We start from the raw sequence: 21,342 nt of genomic DNA, 5'->3' as shown, positions 1-21,342 counted from the left end.
TAGAAATATAATTTGGCCAAGCATGATGACTCATTTCTGTAATCCCAGCACTTTGGGAGGCTGAGGTGGGTGGATCATTTGAGGTTAGGAGTTTGAGACCAGCCTGGCCAACGTGGTGAAACCCCATGTCTACTAAAAAAAAAAAAAAAAATAGCAGGGTGTGGTGACACGCACCTGTAATCCCAGCTACTCAGAGGCTGAGGCAGGAGAATCCCTTGAACCCGGGAGACAGAGGCAGTGAGCCGAGATTGTGCCGCTGCACTCCAAGTTGGGTGACACAGCCAGACTGAAGGAAGGAAGGAAGGAAGAAAGGAAGGAAGGGAGGGAGGGAGGGAAGGAAGGAAGGAAGGAAGGAAGGAAGGAAGGAAGGAAGGAAGGAGGGAAGGAAGGAAGGAGAAATTTATGTTCTTGGTAAAAATCAAAAATGTGAACACTTTAGAAAAGTAGAAGAAATACAAAAAGAAAAGAAAAGAAAAGAAAACAAACAAACAAAAAAACCAAGAACAAAACATGGTGGTCCATGAACAGACCAATAACGAGTTCTGAAATTGAATTGGTCATAAATAGTCTACCAACCAAAAAAAGCCCAGGACCTGATGGATTCATAGCCAAATTCTACCAGATGTACAAAGAAGAGCTGGTACCGTTCCTACAGAAAGTATTCCAAAAAATTGAGGAGGAGGGACTTCTCCCCAACTCATTCTATGAGGCCAGAGTCATCTCTATACCAAAACCTGGCAGAGACACAACAAAAAAAGAAAACTGCAGGCCAATATCCTTGATGAACATTGATACAAAACTCCTCAACAAAATACTTGCAAACCAAATCCAGCAGCACATCAAAAAGCTAATCCACCATGATCAAGTAGGCTTCCTCCCCAGGATACAAGGTTGATTCAACATATAAATATCAATAAATGTGATTCATCACATAAACAGAACTAAAAGCAAAACCATATGATTATCTCAATTGATGCAAAAAGGCTTTTGATGAAATTCAACATCCCTTCATGTTAAAAAAAACTCTCAACAAACTACATATTGAAGGAACAGACCTCAAAATAATAAGAGCCATCTATGACAAACTCACAGCCAACATCATACTGAATGGGCAAAAGCTGGAAGCATTCCCCTTGAAAACTGGCACAAGACAGGGATGCCCTCTCTCACCACTTCTATTCAGCATAGTATTGGAAGAGTATTGGAAGTCCTGGCCAGAGCAATCAGGCAAGAGAAAGAAATAAAGGGCATCCAAATAGGAAGAGAGGAAGTCAAACTATCTCTGTTTGCAGATGACATGATTCTATATCTAGAAAATCCCATAGTCCCGGCCCAAAAGTTCCTTCAGCTGATAAAAACTTCAGCAAAGTTGCAGGATACAAAATCAATGTAGAAAAATCACTAGCATTCCTGTATACCACCAACAACCAAACTGAGAGTCAAATCAGAAAGACAATCCTATTCACAATTGCCACACACACAAAACTAAAATACCTAGGAATACAGCTAACTAGGGAGGTGAAAGATCTCTACAATGAGAATTACAAAACATGGCTCAAAAATATCAGAGAAGACACAGACAAATGAAAAAACATTCCATGCTTATGGATACACATAATCAATATCATTAAAATGGCTACACTGCCCAAAACAATTTATAGATTCAAAGCTATTCCTATCAAACTACCAAAGACATTCTTCACAGAACTAGAAAAAATTATTTTAACATGCATATGGAACCCAAAAAGATCCCAAATACCCAAGGCAATCCTAAGCAAAAAGAACAAAGCTAAAGGAATTACATTACCCAACTTCAAACTATACCGCAAGGCTACAGTGACCGAAACAGCATGGTACTGGTACAAAAACAGGCACATAGACCAATGGAACAGAATAGAGAGCACAGAAATAAGGCCACACATCTATGACCATCTGATCTTTGACAAAGCTGACAAAAACAAGAATGGGGAAAAGACTCCTATTCAATAAATGGTGCTGGGATAACTAGCTAGCCATATACAGAAGGCTGAAGCTGAACCACTTCTTACACCATAGACAAAAATCAACTCAAAATGGATTAAAGAGTTAAATGTAAAACCCAAAACTACCAAAACCCCAGAAGACAACGTAGGCAATACCCTCCTGACAGAGGAATAGGAAAAGATTTCATGACAAAGATACCAAAAGCAATTGCAACAAAAACAAAAATTGACATAGAATCTAATTAAACTTAAGAGCTTCTGCACAGCAAAAGAAACTATCAAAGGAGCAAACAGACAACCCACAGAATGGGAGAAAATATTTGCAAACTCTGCATCTGACAAAGGTCTAATATCCAGCATCTATAAGGAACTTAAATTTACAAGAGAAAACAAACCACCCCTCCTGGCTAACACTGTGAAACCCCGTCTCTACTAAAAAATACAAAAAACTAGCCGGGCGAGGTGGCGGGCGCCTGTAGTCCCAGCTACTCGGGAGGCTGAGGCAGGAGAATGGCGTGAACCTGGGAGGCGGAGCTTGCAGTGAGCTGAGATCCGGCCACTGCACTCCAGCCTGGGCAACAGAGTGAGACTCCGTCTCAAAAGAAAAAAAAAAAAAAAAAAAAAAGAAAACAAACCACCCCATTAAAAAGTGGGCAACGTACATGAACAGACACCTCTCAAAAGAAAACCTACATCCAGCCAACAAGCATATGAAAAAAAGCTCCATATCGCTGATGATTAAAGAAATGCAAATCAAAACTATCTGGTGTGAGATACCATCTCTCACCAGTCAGAATGGCTATCATTAAAAAGTCAAAAAGTAACAGATCCTGGAGAGGTTGTGGAGAAAAGGAAACCCTTATACACTGTTGGTGGGAGTGTAAATTAGTTCAACCATTGTGGAAAGCAGTATGGTGACTCCTCAAAGAGCTAAAAGCAAAACTACCACTTGACCCAGCAATCCTGTTACTGGGTATATACCCAGAACAACATTAAACATTCTACCATAAAGACACATGCACTCGAATATTCATTGCAGCAAATAGCAAAGACATGGAACCAACCTAAATGCTCCTCAATAACAGACTGGATAAAGAAAATGTGGTACATGGAGCCAGGCGCGGTGGCTCACGCCTGTAATTCCAGCACTTTGGGAGACCAAGGAGGGCGGATCACAAGGTCAGGAGATCGAGACGATCCTGGCTAACATGATGAAACCCTGTCTTTACTAAAAAACATATTTAAAAAATTAGCTGGGCATGGTATCAGGTGCCTGTAATCCCAGCTACTCCCGCGGCTGAGGCAGGAGAATGGCGTGAACCCTGGAGGGGGAGCTTGCAGTGAACCGAGATCCCGCCACTGCACTCCAGCCTAGGCAGCAGAGCGAGACTCCGTCTCAAAAAAAAAAAAAAAAAAGAAAAAGAAAGAAAATGTGGTACATATACACCATGGAATATTATGCAGCCACAAAAAAGAACGAGATCATGTCTTTTGTGGAAACATGGATGGAGCTGGAGGCTACCATCCTTAGCAAACTAACGTAGGAACAGAAAACCAAACACTGCATGTTCTCACTTAATAAGTGGGAGCTAAATGATAAGAACTTAGGAACACAAAGAAGGAAACAACAGACACCGGGGTCTACTTGAGGGGTAGGGGAGGAGGGAGAGGAGCAGAAAAGGTAACTATTGGGTCCTGGGCTTAACACCTGGGTGATGTATACAACAATCCCCTGTGACACGTATTTATCTATGTAACCTTCACACGTTGAAGATCTTCAAACCTAAAATTAAAAATAATAAAATAAACAAAAAATACACACACACACAAAGAAACAAAAAATAGTGGCCCACGGTTTTAAACTCTAGTGATCACTGTTAGAATGTTGGGGTGTTCAAGTATTTTTAAGTGAAAACGTGGACTTGCCCTAGCTGTCCTTCTCGAGGTGCAGCTTGGTGGCCTGCATTTTCATGCACCATTCTATTCGAGTGCGCTTCCTGTCCTGCGTCCTCTTTGGGTGGGCCCTGGACGGGTCGTCTGGGTTTGTGGTTAATTACTTGTCTTTCCTTTCCCTACTCCAGAGTAAGCTCTTTGAGAAGGGGCCGTACCTCCGTCTTGGTTCTGCTCCCGGCCCCTACCCAAGGTTGGGCCCACGGCAGGTGCGCCAGGGCCCGGCACTGAGCGTGTCTTCTCCCCGCAGCCGCCCCCGAGGGCAGCGTGGCCGGTGACTCTGCCTTCAGCCGCGCGCCGCGCTGTGCGCAGGTGGAGCGGGCTCAGCACTGCAGCTGCGAGGCCGGATTCCACCTGAGCGGCGCTGCCGGCGACAGCGTCTGCGAGGGTAGGCGCGGGCTCCGCCAGGACACTGGGGACAGCAGCGGGAGGACATGGGGCGGGGAAGGGGCTCTCACCCACCGCCCTCCTGCCGACACGGGTGGCTTCCTGGGCGCGGTCTCAGAAGGCCTGGCCACTTTGCATTATAGGTAAGTACTGACCTAACGATTGTTAGAAGGCTGGTAATTCATAGAAATCAGAGCTCGCCCCACCTCAGAACCTGGTCCAGCCTATGCCCAAGCCACACGCGCTTGTTTCAGGAGGGGCTTGAGAGCCTCTCCCCACCGTCCTGGCTGGAATCACATCTACGGGTGGCAAGGAGGAGCTTAAGTCGTTGTGTTGGTAGAGAGGGCCTGGAGCTGGGTAGGGGTGTGGGACTCATTCCTTGGTCCTCTCTGGGCTTAGCTTTCCTGACGGCTCAGTTTTGCTGTGCTCTCCTGATTACCAGAGTTCTCTCCCCAAACAATGCAAAGCAGGAGTTCAAATCTGAGATCTGGTCAGTTGGTTAGCACCAACCAATAGCCTCATTTTACAGCAGCAGAAAGGAGGCCCTCTTATTCCATTCCCAAAGATAAAGAGAGTTAACATGGGGCTGTTAACCCATCCCTGCTTTCTGGGAATAGGCTTGATTTGCCAGCCTCTGCAGGGTCTCCCCAGGTGTCTTCAGCCTAAGACAGAGATGCCCTTCTAGGGCCTAGCACATCAACTCCCTCTCACTGCTCCTTTTAGCCCTCTGGGCCCTCGGCTTAGGAGAAAGGGAAGTACACCTGCTCCTCTTGCGAGTGCTCTGCTGGGGGTAGGGCATGGCGGCTGCCGGAGGCCCAGCCACTTAACTGCAGCTGCCATTGCTTCCAGGAATTGACTGTTCTGGGTCACAGCAGGCAACACCTGCTGCATGGCTCGTGGAGTCACAGTGAGCACTTCTGTCCACAGATGTGAACGAGTGTGAGCTCTACGGGCAGGAGGGGCGCCCCCGGCTCTGCATGCACACCTGCGTGAACACCCCGGGTTCTTACCGTTGCACCTGCCCCAGCGGATACCTAACCCTGGCCGACGGGAAGAGCTGTGAAGGTGAGTGAGGCTACAGAGGGCCGCCTGCACCCAGCCACCTGCTGCTGTGGTGAACCCTCAGGACCTCACAATCGGGAGTGAGGTGGTTAGGAGAGTCACAGTTTCAGATACATTTGATTTTTAAAAAGCCACCAAGCAAAGGGCTTCTCAAAGGTCAGGCCACATCATCATCTGCATAAATAGGAAAATGAATTCCTTAACCATCCTGGCAAGTAGTCTTTTCCAACTTTATTCCAGTAACTGGGTTTTTCTTTTTTTTTTTTCAAGGTCTGGTCACTTCCACCCACTCAACAATGCCTTCAGCTAGGGCTGGACCTAAAGGCAGAGTGGCCAGGTGGTCACCCATGTCATGTAATCTGGGGGAACCCATGACCCTGCAGGCTCCATGACCCTGTGTGGCCACCTGTAAGTTCACCTCTGAAAGGGGCAGCACCTTACAGGCACTTATGTCTACAGCACCAGCCTTGTTTGATGGTAGCTGAGGACAAGGGAGGCGGAGCACCCAGGGAGGGACAAGAGTCAGAGGCATCACTACCCCTGGCTTGAGGGGTACAGGGAGTGAGGGGGCTTACCAGAGCCTGATAGATAGTGGCCATCAAGGACACAGCCACCATCAGAACCACATCCAGGCAGGTCAGGACTCCTCAGGCTGGGTCACTACCATTTGCCAACCCCAGCCGAAAACCAGTCAGCCTCTCAGGTGCAGAGAGTGGGTTGGGGGGCAGGGGAGCAGATGGAAAATAACTGGCTCAGGTTTCACCCCAGTGCTGAATCCTGTCCATCAGCAGTGGCTTCCTGGAGGACCGGGTTGAGGTTTCTGAGGCTGATTCCTGGCAGAGTGGGAAAGAACATCTTAAGTTGACAAGGAATGTCTGCAGCAGGGGTGGGAGGCACCTAAGAGGGCAAGAAGGATGTGTGCAGAGTGGGTTGGTTGTAGAACAGAGAGGCTGAGCACCCTGGCAGCAGTCACCATCGTCACTACAGGACAAGTCCCAGGGACACTGGGTGCCTATCAGGAAGCCTCCCGTGTTTCCCCACCTCCACTTAGGGAACATACAGATGCCAGTCGATGTAAACATGCTGAATCTCCACATGAGCTGAGTCAGAGCACACATCTCAGGCCTGAAGCCCAAGCCACATCATCCTGACCCTTGACCCTCAAACCACCGTGCTGCAGTGGGCCTTTTGGGGGGAGGACTGGCTCTGCTCCTGCAGGCATACCTCACACTAGGAGGGTGAACAGGCCCACCTCCTCAGCTGGACTCCCCCCATGGAAACAGGACACAGAGGGGAGCCCCACTGGCTCTAGGCAACAGCTCTGACCCACCAAGGGAGAATGGGAGAAGAGAGGGCAGAGGGCTCCTCCACGGGCTGACGTGGGAATGTGAGGGGAGGGGTGGCTCTCCGGTGACATCCCATTGGGGCCCTGCTGCAGGGCTCTGAGGAGTGGGTGACCTGGGGCTGGAGCAGGAGAAGGCATCCAGATAGCCACCCACACTACCTCCCTCCCTCCCACAGTGCTCCCTAAGGGCCACCTAGGGTTGCTCGGGGTTGGGAAGGATGGCCTGCAGCTGGAGAGACTCTCTGGATGTCTGCAAAGGGAGCAGAGAACTCATACAAATCATGATACTGAGGTGTCTACATTCGGCATGGGGTGAGGCTGGGGAGGGAGACTTTCTGGAAGGTTATGATGTAAAAAAAATTTTTTAAAAATATATATGTATATATATAGATGAAAAATAGCAGCCATGGAGGGTAATGGGGCATTTGGGCTGAGAAGCAGACAGGTCTGAGAGAAATGTTGTGACCAGTAACACTCCCCCGGTGCTTTCCACCACCCCTGCCACCTGTCATACCCCAGGGAAGGAGGACAGGATCCCAGGGAGGGGTGCTCCCTGGCATTTCCTCAGGGCCTTGATTCCACACAGTGAAGGAAGGCAGGCTTTCTGCTTTAAGAATAAGTGCCAGGAGCAGGGAGCACCACATTACAGGGCCTGCAGGGCATCTCATGTGGTTCTGTCTGCAATGGAGGGAAGGTCAGGGAGACTCTCACCCATTGTATGTCCCATATCTCAGATGTGGATGAATGTGTGGGCCTGCAGCCGGTGTGCCCCCAGGGGACCACGTGCATCAACACCGGTGGAAGCTTCCAGTGTGTCAGCCCTGAGTGCCCTGAGGGCAGCGGCAATGTGAGCTACGTGAAGACGTCTCCATTGTGAGTATCTCTAGGGCACGCACACCCTCACCCAGGCCTCCAAGTGTGGCTGGGCTGGATGCCTCCTAGAGGTTCTTGGGAGAAGGTACAGTTATGCCATAGAAAGATGAGAGGCCGGAGGCTGGGAGGCTGGCTTCTCTGAATTTCCGTTTCCCCTCAGTGGTTGCATTTAATGCGTTGCTTCTCTGGAGAAATAAGAACCCCATTCCCTATGGGACTAATGTACTCAGTGCTCTCCTACTACATAGAGGATGATGGGGTTGCTGCCACCCCAGAATGGCAAAGCCAGGGCAGGCCACTGGAGGGAAGAAGCTGTTGGTGACATTACCCTGATAAACCCATAGCAGCCCAGGAGACAGGTATAGATCACGTACTGGACGATTCTACATCTAGTAACTGCAACTCTTAAACAGCAAGTAGAGCTTTTTTTTTTTTTTTTTTTTTTTTTAAGTTGGGAGATGGACCTTTAAGGGGAATAACTACAACTATCACAAAGCACATACATTTTCCTCTCAAAAAGAGATCACAAGAGCCCTAGCATTGTCTTTAAAATGAAGTAACAGCCATGGAAGGTAACTTAATTATTTGAATTGCTGTTGAGTTAAAGCAGATTAGAAGCAGCAAGAAAGTTAGTGGCACTGAAGCATGGCAGTTTTTAGAGAGAGTGAAGACATCAGAACCTTCCTCATGGAGTCACTTGGTGAAGGGATGGGGAACCTGTCCATTATGGCCTCTGGGGCATTCGACCAACAGCTGGATGTGATATTTGACCTGCATAATCATGATGCTACAGAATCACCAAATATACTCGATTGCATTTTTCTTTTATGTTTAACAAGATAGAGAAATATCAAAAGCATTTCCACAAGAGCCTGTTTCCAAATGATTAAGGAAAACAGGGCTTCCTGCTTTAAGAATACACGTGATGGCCAGGCGCGGTGGCTGATGCCTGTAATTCCAGCACTTTGGGAGGCCGAGGCGGGTAGATCACTTGAGGTCAGGAGTTCAAGACCAGCCTGGCCAGCATGGTGAAACCCCGTCTCTACTAAAAATACAAAAATTAACTGGGCGTGATGGCGGGCATCTGTAATCCCAGCTACCCAGGAGGCTGAGAATCATTTGAACCTGGGAGGCAGAGGTTGCAGAGAGCCGAGATCATGCCACCGTCCTCCAGCCTGGGCAATGGAGTGAGACTCTGTCCAAAATAAATAAATAAATAAAATACATGCTGCTGTGTTTAGAAAGTTCACCATATACCGTGTGGGAAGCACCGCATTACACGATGTTGCTGACTAACTGCTGAGGTCCTACCATTACTGAGGGAGGTCGCAGCCTATGGAGAAAGGGTACCTGGTTTGAATATCAGCATTGCCATCGTTATTTAGTATTCCCAGGCTTTATTTTTCTGTAAAAATGATAGTAATAGCATAAATAAATATATATGCACACACATACACACGTACACAGGTGGGCAGGGAGCACCAATGAGCAGGAACAGAAGCAGCAGCCCTTCCTTTGCCATGCCTGACACCAGCTACATTCACTCGCCTGCAGCTCCATAGCTCCTGGGCGAAGGACGCGTCGCTGGGAAAGGTCATCTAGGTGGCCTCTGCAAGAGGCCAGGTGGGGAGCCGGGTCAAAGCAGCCCCTCATGAGACTCCCCAAGGCTGACTGCCCCCATTTTGCCTCTCTGCTCCAGCCAGTGTGAGCGGAACCCCTGCCCTATGGACAGCAGGCCCTGCCGCCATCTGCCCAAGACCATCTCCTTCCATTACCTCTCTCTGCCTTCCAACCTGAAGACGCCCATCACACTCTTCCGCATGGCCACAGCCTCTGCCCCCGGCCGAGCTGGGCCCAACAGCCTGCGCTTTGGGATCGTGGGTGGCAACAGCCGCGGCCACTTTGTGATGCAGCGCTCAGACCGGCAGACTGGGGAGCTCATCCTCGTGCAGACCCTGGCGGGGCCTCAGACGCTGGAGGTGGACGTCGACATGTCGGAATACCTGGACCGCTCCTTCCAGGCCAACCACGTGTCCAAGGTCACCATTTTTGTATCCCCCTATGACTTCTGAGGGTACACAGGAGCACCGGGGTGTGGAGATCTGACCTCATTTCTCTTCCCCGAAGGCTCAGCTTCGGGCACTGACTGCGTGGACCCTCCCGCCTGTTCCCGCCCTCTCGCCGGTGCATCCAGGCTTCTAGGGCGGCGTTGCACGGTGTCCCATGGAATAGCACAGAAGAGCAGCCACAAAACTCAACCTGCTGCCATCACATTTTTTTTTTTTTTTTTTTTTTTTTTCTGCTTTGAGGTCCTTCCCTTAGATTATGCACTAACTTTCTTAAACCTTTTTCATTCAGGGGATGGGTGGCTTTCCAAAACACTGTGCAAATGGCCTTGTGAGTTTGAACTGCTGGGGAGAGAAAAGCTGGCAATGTGTGTCGGATGACTATCAGCACTTCTGCATTTTTATAGCCAGGCTTGCTATGAATGAGGCCGTTCTAGTCGTGTGGGGGGCCTAGTCATGCCTCTGCGCATGTAGCATAGGAAGTGGAGTCTCCTCCCATGACCCAGCACGTTGTTCTTACCTGCCTTTTCCTCTGTGACATGCCTGCCTGCCTTCTCATCAGAGAGCCACAGGAGGGCCTTAAACCCCACGCAGATCCTTCTAGACCAAGGATCCATTGTTAAAAGCATGGATTCTGCCTGAGTTACTTCCCTTTTGAGAAATCATATCTCAAATACATAACCTGGTAATATAACTGGAAAAATAAAAGCGATTGCTCCTTCCTGCCCGCCTGACTTCTCCCTGAGCATGAGACAGCCCACTTCCTTCTAGGAGGGGATGGCTGGCTCTCTTCCTGTGTGGGTTGGATACACTGGAATAAATGAGTCAGAGAACATAGAGGTGATGTTTGGGACTGTTCCACAATATAAATTTGTTTTGACCACATGGGAGATTGGTAAGGACAATACCTGGCCGTGGAGAGTTTAGGAAAATGCTTGAGTTGTCATGGATTCCATGGCCTTTTGTTTCTGATGAATTCACTACAGGGTGACGCCCTCCAGGTGACCAAAGAGAGAAAACACTGGCCACAGCTGAGTGGGGTGGGGTGAAGAGGGGTGTGGGGTAGGGTGGGGAAGATCATTCAAGCTAAAACTTAAGAGGTAGAGAAGCTGTAAGAAAGTTTCATTATCTAATTACATGTCAAGCTGCTGGTGAGATTTTGTCACACATATTTTATTTAAATCTTTTTTGTATTTGCCCTGGTATGAGATGGAGCCAGAAGTGTGTCACTAGTTCAATGATCAAGCCCTACATCAAGATGGTTTCTAAGATGGTTTATTCTTGTACTATTTTTTGAACAAAGATTGAGACACAGTCAAGAGTTGCTTTTGAAATTTTTCTTCTCCCATGCGCTCAGCTGCTATCTCTAACAACAGAAAAAGGACCTCCAAACTAGTTACAAGACTTCATTGAAACGTTATCCACAGGCTTGCATTTCTAAATGTAGCTATGCTGGGCCAGAAGCTTGCACACCACCCAGTCCCATGTGTACAACACCAGGCAGAAGAGTCCAAGGGTCTGGCCAGGTTCCTGAATAGGAGATGTCACAGCTGTGGGCTAGGGACAGGGGTGGTTCAGGGAGACAAGCCTCTCACATCCCAGAAGGTGAGGAGTGTTTGGGGAGTTTCTGGAGCAGGTAGCCTCTAAACTGGTATATGATATGACTTTGATGTCAAATAGCCCGGTTTAAAGCAACGATTTCCATCACCAAGATCTGTCATCATCAAACCTGCTTCCCGCTGATGAAATCATGCACCCAGCCCTGGTCCCCACAGCACCAAAGTATAATTGGCTGACTGCTTAGGATGTGGATGATGGCTGCGGACGATGATGGCTGGGCGCTTCTTGTGGATGATGTGGATGATGGGTCTCTTGTGGTTGATGGCTGGGCACTTCTCCCTGTAGAGTGTCTTGTTCTCTATATGCTCTCTCCCCACTCTCCTCTATGGAATCAACTTTTCTTTTGTCCTTTCAGAGCTCCACTCCGTACTAAGAGTAGCCAGTAGTTAACCAGTATTCATTTGCACCCCTTTCCAGGTAATATAGTTTCATATTATTTGAGGGAGGGGCTTCAAGACTTTTTATCATGCAAAGTTGCAAACATATGCAAAAGTAGAGAGAATAGTATAATGAACTCCATGCCTGAATCAGCTGTTTGACAATGAACACATGGCCAACTTGTTTCGTTTACTATCACCCCACCTCATGATGATGTTGAAGTAGATCCAATCCTATCATTTCCTCTGAAAATATTTTAGAATGTATCTCTAAAAGATAACTTTTTTAAAAAGGACAACCAAAATACCATTCACATCTAAAACATTAATTCCTTAATACCTTTAAATATTCAGCCATTGTTGACATTTCTCTGAGTGGCTTATATTTTTTTGTTTACTTGCAGTAGGTCTATACACTGTAATTTTTTGATATGCCTTTTAAGTCTTTTTAAAATCTGTAGCAGTGGAATTTACACTTCAGCATATATTGGAATAATCTGAAGGTTTGTTGGAAGACAAAATATTGGGTCATTTATATTGTAGAATTTCTCATAGTATGAGTCTTTCTGAGTGCATCTCTATTTCTTACAAATCTAGAGAGTTAGTTAGGTTTATTTTGGCAAGACTGCTTCATTGGTGGTGACAGATCCTTCCAGTAGGAGGTTAGCACCCGCTGATTGCACAGATGCATTACTTCTGTAGTGGTTGCAATTAATATTCTAGTGCTATTGATATTTTTCTTTGTTTATTAGCTGACCTACTTTATAAAGAGAAACTTACTCTCATCAGTTATTTGGTTACCCTGAGATTTGGTTGTATGAGAAAAGTAGGATTGATTCTTGGCTTTCCTCCCTTTATTTTTCAGTTTTCAGAATGAGGTGGTTCACAGGCATCTTTCCAATATGCCCTGTGAGAGTTGTTTTCTGCTTTGAGTACATTATGAACTCATGGTTGAAACATACCTGATGTTATCATGTGTGTTATCATCTGTATTAATAGTAATTACAGTTACTGTCTTTGTTTTTGCTCCAATTGTTCTATCTTTGGTTCTTGGGACCTGCTTCAAGGTGGCTGATTCCTTTTGACATGACCCTTTAATAGTTTCCTAATTATCTTGTATGACAAGATTTTCATCTTGTATATTTTCTGCCCCAGCCCTGAAATCAGCTGTTTTCCCTCAACAATCCCTGGTTCCTTCTAGTGGGGAATGGTAATTAGATATCAAGATCTGGGTGCTCAGAGTGCTCATTGGTAGTGGTTACATCATCGTTCCTTGGTTTTAGTGGCTAGAGCTAGGAAATATGTATTATTAGTATTTTTTAAAGATAAAACACTACATGAGTTCATGCTGATACTTCCAATTTAATTCAGGACTACTGTGGGTTTTTTGTTGTTTTAAGGGGAGAATTGGCATAGGCATGGGGTCTCTCTGTGTCACTCAGGGTGCAGTGCAGTGGTACAATCATAGCTCACTGCAACCTCAAATTCCTGGACTCAAGCAATCCTTCCACCTCAGCCTCTGAGTAGCTAGGACTACAGGTCCATGCCATTACACCCAGCACATTTTTATTTTTCATAGTGTTTTTATTTTATTTTATTTTATTTTTGAGACAGAGTCTAGCTCTGTTGCCCAGGCTGGAGTGCAGTGGTGCAATCTTGGCTCACTGCAACCTCTACCTCCCGGGTTCAAGCGATTCTCACGCCTCAGTCTCCTGAGTAGCTGGGATTACAGGCATGCACCACCACACCCAGCTAATTTTTGTATTTTTAGTAGAGACAGGGTTTTGCCATGTTGGCTAGGCTGGTCTCAAACTCCTGTCCTCAAGTGGTCTGCCCTCCTCAGTCTCCCAAAGTGCTGGGATTACAAGCGTAGCCACCACGCCTGGCCTTGTTTTCATTTTTAATGCAACTTCATTGATCCTCTATCGGCTCTCCTTCTCTCATTCTGAAAACCTCCTTCTAAACATCACCAAAATAACTACACATTTTAAAAAATTATTATAAGGACAATGCCAACCTTAACACACAAATGTGATAACTAAAAACAGTTAAAATTGTCTTTTTCTTCGATTCTTGTGTCCTCAACATTGACGCTATTAGGGACAGACAGCTTGCTGTTGTAAAGTTACTTGGAATGGTTCCCCTCTCTGTGGCATGCTCCAAACTAGAATCAGGATTTGCTGATTATACCTCCTTCATTTTCCTGAAATTTTTAGAGATTGCTTTTTAATTTTAACTTTGTTCTATAAGTATATAAACTATTAACATCGTTCCAAAGTCAAATCTACAAAACAAAATGTATTCAGAGTTTATCTTCTGACCGGTTCTCTTCCTCCTTCTGCTGTAACCAAATTTTCCCCTTTTATCCTTCCATTTAAGCAATATAAACAAATGATACCCCTTTTATCCTTCCATTTAAGCAATATAAACAAGTGATAAATGATAGCATGCTATTTCACACTTTCCTGGACCCTTCTATTTTGCTTAAAATATTGGCTATCACTCCACAGAACCATATAGTATGTTTTCCATTATAAAATGCTCCATTATGACAGCATACCATTGTTTATTCAACCAGTCACTCCCGATTGACATTTGGGTTGTTTCTCGCCCTTTGCTATTAAAAATATTGCAGCAATATGCATATGTCTTTTGGTATTTTTCCCTTTGTATCTTTAGGGCCAATTTTTCCTCTGTAAGAATTACGTTACTTTCCGCCCCCAACAGCAGTGTATGAGCGTTTTTGTTCCTGAATCAAAGAAGGCCCCAGTGACACCTCCAGTTCTCCCATCTGCCCCACCCACCAAACCCTCCTTTGGAAGGACAGAGAGGCCTGAGTGGAGGGGTGTTCTACAGTTAGCCCACCTGCCTGACTTGGGTGTCTGGGTATCAGTCAGCTGCCACCAGGAAGAGACAAGAGGAAAACTGAATAGATCACGGGCACTTGAGCAGTAGATAGTTAGCTAGGATTCTGGATGGGTTTTAAAAATCACTTTTAAAAAATTATTATTCCTACAACACTACCAAACCAAAAGGAAAATAAGCCAACAACGAAATACCACTGCAGAGTCACAGTAAACTTGATGTGTTTATTGGGAGTCTGAGCATGTGCCCAAGGAGAGACATGAGGAAGTCAGACTCATAGGTCGTTCACTTTCCACCAACCACTGCCTCAGCTTTACCAAGCTCTTACTGCAGGGATGGAAAGATAAACTTTTATGACTCTTAGCTTGTACATATGAAAATCTCTAAGTGTTTATGAGCTGCATGAATATTCCTGAATTTCTACGGTGTCCCAGGCACTGTTCTACTTGCTGAAGTTACAATGGATAAGGTTGCCGAAGACACTGACTTCATGGAGCTTACATTTTAGCAAGGGGACAGATAATACATGTGTAAATGAAAACATGTAATGTAATGTCAAAGAGGGATGAGAGCTACAAAAACAAAAGCAGTGAAAGGGGTTTTTCAGTATATAGTAAATGTATATGTAATATATAGAATTAGAGTCATCCCTTGGTATCTGCAGAGGATGGGCTCCAGGACCCCCCACGGATACCAAAATCCATGGATGCTCAAGTCCCTGATAGAAAAATGGCATAGGGCTGGGTGCAGTGGGTCACACCTGTAATCCCAGCTCTTTGGGAGGCCAAGGCAGGTGGATCACCTGAGGTCAGGAGTTTGAGACCAACCTGGCCAACATGGTGAAACTCCATCTCTACTAAAAATACAAAAATTAGCTGGGTGTGGTGGCACACACCTGTAATCCCAGCTACTTGGGAGGCTGAGGCAGGAGAATCACTTGAACCCAGGAGGTGGAGGTTGCAGTGAGCCGAGATAGTGCTGCTGCACTCCAGCCTAGGTGACACAGCAAGACTGTGTACTCAAAAAAAAAAAAAAAAACAAATGGCATAGTATTTGAAGAGAGCCTATGCACATTCTTTTGCATAATTTAAGTAATCTATAGATTACTTATAATATCTGATACAATGTAAATGCTGTGTAAATAGTTGCTATATGTTTTAAAATGTATATTATTTTTATTCCTTTTTTCTGAATATTTTTGATATGCAGTTGGTTGATTGTGCAGAACCTGCAGGTATGGAGGGCTGAATGTATATCATCCACGTCACTTGGGTGTTGCAAACACTGTAATATGTGCAGTGAAAGTTGGATCCCATATAGGAGTTTGGCCTTAGGACTCAGAATCACTCCTGAGTGTTTGAATGAAGTAGTGATGTAAAGCCTTAGATGGCCATATTGGGCTCATGGGCACAAAGGAAAGACAACTTGTCTACAAACAGAACAATGATGTTGATGTGGGAAGGAAGGAAACAATAGACCATGGGGCTTGGAAGGGTAGGACTTACTTTTGTGTTCTGCTTATTATTGCTGCATAAAATATCCCAACACTTAGTGGCTTACAACTATTATTTTATTATGAATTATGGATTCGGTGGGCCAGGAGTTCAGAGAGAGCACAGGGGAATCGTTTCTATTTGCTCCACAATGTCTTTGCTTCCCTCAGCTGGGAAGACTCCATGCCTGGGGGCTGGGGTTACCTAAGGGTCACTCACAAGTCTGCCTGGGCTGGGGTGACCTAAAGACTAGGACTGATAACTGGAACATCTACCCTTGGGATCTCCATGTGGCTTAGCGCCTAGAACAGTGTGTAGCACACAGCAGACATTCAGGAATATTTATGCAGCTCATAAACACGTAGAGAATTTCATAGGTACAAGCTAAGAGTCACAAAAGTTCATCTTTCCCTCCCTGCAGGGAGAGCCTGGTAAAGCTGAGGCAGTGGTTGGTGGAAAGTGATCCATTTGAGTCTGACTTCCTCATGTCTCTCCTTGGGCACATGTTTAGACTTCCAATAAACCCACCTCTGAACCAGGTGGCCTCAGAGTAGTTGGACTTCTAACACAGTGGCTTGTGTTCCTAGCATGAGTGTTCCAGGGAACAAAGTGGAAGCTGCATGGCCTTTTAGGACCCAATCACATATTGTTACCTCTACCATACTGTTGGTCAAAGCAGTTATAAGAAGCCACTGAGTCCTGGGAGGTGGACATAGGCCAATGAGTACTTACTGAATTGAATTGAGCTGAGAGGTTTCAAAGGATTTTAGGGCCATATTTTCAACATGCCACTCCTGGTTTCCTGTTTGGGTTTCCAGTGCCTCATGCAACCTGGCTTCCAGTCTGTGGGTTTCATCAGATAGCCCTGTGTCCTTTCAGTCTTCCTTTGCATGCATTCTTTTGGGTGTTCTTTTCTTTTTTCTTTTTTTTTGAGACGGAGTCTCACTCTGTCCCCCAGGCTGGAGTGCAGTGGCGCGATCCGGGCTCACTGCAAGCTCCGCCTCCCGGGTTCCCGCCATTCTCCTGCCTCAGCCTCCCGAGTAGCTGAGACTACAGGCGCCTGCAACCACACTCGGCTAATTTTTTGTATTTTTAGTAGAGACAGGGTTTCACCGTGGTCTCGATCTCCTGACCTTGTGATCCGCCCGCCTCGGCCTCCCAAAGTGCTGAGATTACAGGCGTGAGCCACCGCGCCCGGCCGTTCTTTTCAAACCAATGATTTCTGCCTAAAATAAAACTTACCCTCTAGTTGAGAAGTAAGATCTCCACATCTGTCACAAGGGGGTACTTTTAACAGTGGTAGAAACAGAGTGAAAAATCCGATACGTGTGGTGCTGCAGGCTCACCAAGCTCAGAGGCTGGGGGGAAGGGGTCACTGGAAGAGTCAAGACCAATTCATGGAGAAGTTGGCACTTGATTCATGGAGAAGTTGGTTCTTATTAGAGGAAGTCTAATGGTAAACTTAGGCCACCCTTTGTCACAAAGAGGATTGCCAACAAAACACAGCATTGGCCAGACCACAGAAATATTAGCTGACTTCCAAACAAGAGACCATGATGATGAAAATTAGATTTGGGCTGATGGGATTTTCTGAATCTGACCACATTTAATGAAAAATTAGATCTTAGCAATCTAGTTTCTTAGCTCCGGGAGCTCTTTAGATGCATTCTTTAGGGGGAAAGTGTGCTCTGTCATATACTTTGCTTATTTATACCAGGATTCACCTCAGCCACGGGGTGGCACTTACACAATAGCTTGCCTTCCTTTCTTATGGTTGGCTGAGTGGCCGGACATGTTTCTGCAGATAAAGATCTCTGCCTCTTAGACTCATTTGCCCACCTGACCCAGGCCAACCTCCACCATAGGAAGAGTTCGCTCCTCATCCCTTGCTGGGGCCCTGAGTGGCAAGGTAATTTACTGCTCCCTTTCCTTCATTCCTGTCTTCGGTTCCCAGGGAGTGCCAGACCTGGGCTTGAAAGCTGTGGGAGATAAGAACAGTGCCCTCTAGGGAGTCTTTCCCATACCAGTGCTGGACTTCCTGGTATGTGAGATAACGTGGTTATGATTTAAGTAGGTTTCAGATGGAGTTCTTGTTTGCAGCCAGAAGCATCCCTACAGACCTGACCTGCTGGGATCCCAGCTCCGCAAAAGCAGGCATCTTGTCTGCATGCTCCCTGAGGCAGCTCCAGTACCAGCCTGTCCTGTGGGCAAGGTGATGGACAAGGCACAAAACAGTTGGCATTTGTGGTAGACATTAGCAAATTTGGCCTACTATTTCCTCCTCTCCCACCTCTGGGCCCATGATAGGCTGGCACTCTGTGCCCTCATGGGAGCGCATGGCACTGGAACCAGTGCTGGCTCAGAAATGGTGCCAGTCTCTTCCAGGCCAAGAAACTCACAGATGCTGGGACTCTCAGTGTTCTCTCTCCTCTCATATGGCCAATGGCTCCACTCAATGTAGAGGTTGCCCTGTCAGCTCAGGTGCCTGAGTGATCACAGTGAATTGCTGACCTATGAGCCTCAAAAGCATGAGCAAAAAATGATCCTTTGTTTTCTTAAGTCACAGCGATTTTAAGGTTGTCCTTTGCTCCAGCATAACTATCCTGACTGACTCATGGCAGAAAGGGAGAAAATAAAATGACAAGATCTCTCACTCATGGATGGCAAGATTATGCTGTGGACTGAGGAACAGAACACATTCGACTCCTTGCACCTGCCTTACCCCTCCCCCAAAATTAATTTCTTCTTCCTTTTTTTTTTTTTTTTTTTAGACGGAGTCTTGCTCTGTTGCCCAGGCTGGAGTGCAGTGGCGCCATCTCGGCTCACTGCAAGCTCCACCCCTGTGGGTTCACGCCATTCTCCTGCCTCAGCCTCCCGAGTAGCTGGGACCACAGGGGCCCACCACCACGCCCGGCTAATTTTCTTGTATTTTTAGTAGAGACGGGGTTTCACCGTGTTAGCCAGGATGGTCTCGACCTCCTGACCTTGTAATCCGCCCGCCTCGACCTCCCAAAGTGCTGGGATTACAGGCTTGAGCCACCGAGCCTGGCCTTCTTCCTTTTTTTTTTTTTTACGGGGGGACAGGGTTTCGCTCTGTCACCCAAGCTGGAGTGCAGTGGCATATTCTCGTGCCACCTCAGTTTCCACCTCAGGCTTGTGCGATCCTCCCACCTCAGCCTCCCAAAGTGCTGGGATTACAGGCGTGAGCCACAGCGCCCAGCCTGATTTCTTAAATTGCAAAACTCAGGCTAGAATGGCCTGTATCAGAGGTTAGAATATCCTTTCCAGCATCATGGAAGAGTCTGAGCAGGGCCAACCTTAGCTCTGTTCCAGCCTCTTGCCTGAGGAGCCTAACAGGCTTTGTGTTGTAGGCTGAACTGTGCCTCTTAAAAAGATATGTTTATGTCTGTATTAGTCCATTTTCATGCTGCTGATAAAGACATACCCAAGACTGGGTAATAATAAAGAAAAAGAGGTCCAGTGGACTCACAGTTCTGCATGGCTGGGGAGGCCTCACAATCATAGCGGAAGGCAAAGGTGAAGCAAAGTCATGTCTTACATGGCAGCAGATGAGGAAATTTGTGCAGGGGAACTCCTTTTTGTAATACCATCAGATATCATAAGACTTACTGTCACGAGAACAACACGGGGAAGACCTGCCCCCGTGATTCAATTACCTCCCACCAGGTCCCTCCCATGACATGTGGGAATTGTGGGAGCTACAATTCAAGATAAGATTTGGGTGGGGATACAGCCAAACCAAGTCAATGTCCTAACACCTAACATAGTACTTATGAATATGACGTTATTTAAAAATAATGTCTTTGCAGATATAATTAGTTAAGATGGGGTCATCGTGCAATGACTGGCATCCATAAGTGAAAACACACACACACACAGAGAGAGAGAGAGAGAGAGACATGCAGAGAGAGAGAGAAAAGACGGAAGCAGAGTTTGGTGTCATGCTTTCACAGCAAAGGGATGCTGAGATTGGTGGCAATCACCAAAAGCTAGGAAAAGGTAAGGAAGGATCATTCCCTGTAGCCTTCGAAGGAAGTGTGGCCCTGTCTATACCTTTAGTTCAGACTTGTAGCCTCCGGAACTGTGAGAGAATGCCACCTGCTTTGTGGTATTTTGTTCTGGCAGCCCTAGGAAATGAGCACACCTAGTATCCCAACCTCCCCTCGAAACATCAGCTGAGGGTCAGTCACCTGACACTGCTGAAAGGGGTCATCCCCATCCTAGGGAACATAGACAGCCACCAACTGTCAACCAGTCACTTCACTTCAAGTCCACATCCAGGCTCAGCCATCCTTTTCTTTGCCAACAATCTTGGAGCAAGATGATGACTTTATTAGTGTAATTGCAGCTAAATTTAGAGGCAGAGAGGAAAGTCATTTTGCAATGAGGGCAGAGTCATACTGGGACATTCAGGGAGCTGATTTTCAAACATTGTGATCATTTTCTATTTCTGAAAAAGACATTGACTAATTTTATAACTAGTAATGACATGATTCTACTCACTTCAGCAGTAAAAGATGAAACAAGGGGCTCAATCAGCATATTTCATAAAGAGATTCATTGACTGCAGGGATAGGAAGGACTGTGGAATCTTAATCCCAACCCTGGATTTGCCTGGAGAACTGCAAACAAAATCAAAGTCATTCTCTCCTCAGAATCTGCAGGATCCAAAACACTCCCTCTCCCAAACTTCCTCTTCCAGGCCTGCTGTCTCCCTCCTCCCTAACAATATTCCTGCAGCAGCTGATTCAGCTCTTACCCCTTTCTGTGGTCTGGATGTTTATGTCTTCCCCAACCACCCAAATCCATATGTTGAAACCTCATCTCTAAGGTGATGGTGTTAAGGGGTAGGGCTTTTGGGAGGTGATTTGTTTATAAAGGTGGAGCTCTCATAAATAGGATTAGTGCCCTTATAAAAGAAACCCAGAGGCATAGTATGGTGGCTCATGCCTATAATCCCAGCACTTTGGGAGGCCAAGGTGGGCAGATTACTTGAGGTCAGGAGTTCAAGACCAGCCTGGCCAACATGGTGAAACCCCCATCTCTACTAAAAATACAAAAATTAGCCAGGTGTGGTGGTAGACACCTGTAATCCTAGCTACTCGGGAGGCTGAGGCAGGAGAATCCCTTGAACCCGGGAGGCGGAGGTTACAGTGAGCTGAGATCACACTACTGAACTCCAGCCTGGGTGACAGAGTGAGACTGTCTCAAAAAAAAAGAAAGAAAGAGAGAGAGAGAGAGAGAGAGAGAGAGAGAGAGAAAGGGAGAAAGGGAGAGAGAGAGAGAGAGAGAAAGAGAAAG

The 21,342-nt window shown here is 46.4% G+C and overlaps 1 protein-coding gene across 1 annotated transcript in view; it reads left to right on the top strand.

The window, feature by feature from the left end:
* FBLN7 (fibulin 7) overlaps window positions 1-10,388 on the top strand; it is an 81,783-nt gene extending 71,395 nt beyond the window's left edge. Inside the window, exons 6-9 of the mRNA XM_026449776.1 lie at window positions 4,183-4,320; window positions 5,247-5,384; window positions 7,461-7,599; window positions 9,299-10,388. Coding sequence (XP_026305561.1) covers window positions 4,183-4,320; window positions 5,247-5,384; window positions 7,461-7,599; window positions 9,299-9,671 — 788 coding nt within the window. The 3' untranslated portion in view covers window positions 9,672-10,388. The remainder of the gene's footprint in view (window positions 1-4,182; window positions 4,321-5,246; window positions 5,385-7,460; window positions 7,600-9,298) is intronic.
* Window positions 10,389-21,342: the final 10,954 nt, after the last annotated feature.

This window comes from Piliocolobus tephrosceles, chromosome 15 (assembly GCF_002776525.5).
Source record: "Piliocolobus tephrosceles isolate RC106 chromosome 15, ASM277652v3, whole genome shotgun sequence".
In the NCBI taxonomy this organism is placed as follows: Eukaryota; Metazoa; Chordata; class Mammalia; order Primates; family Cercopithecidae; genus Piliocolobus; species Piliocolobus tephrosceles.
This window is presented reverse-complemented; position numbering and strand designations above follow the sequence as displayed.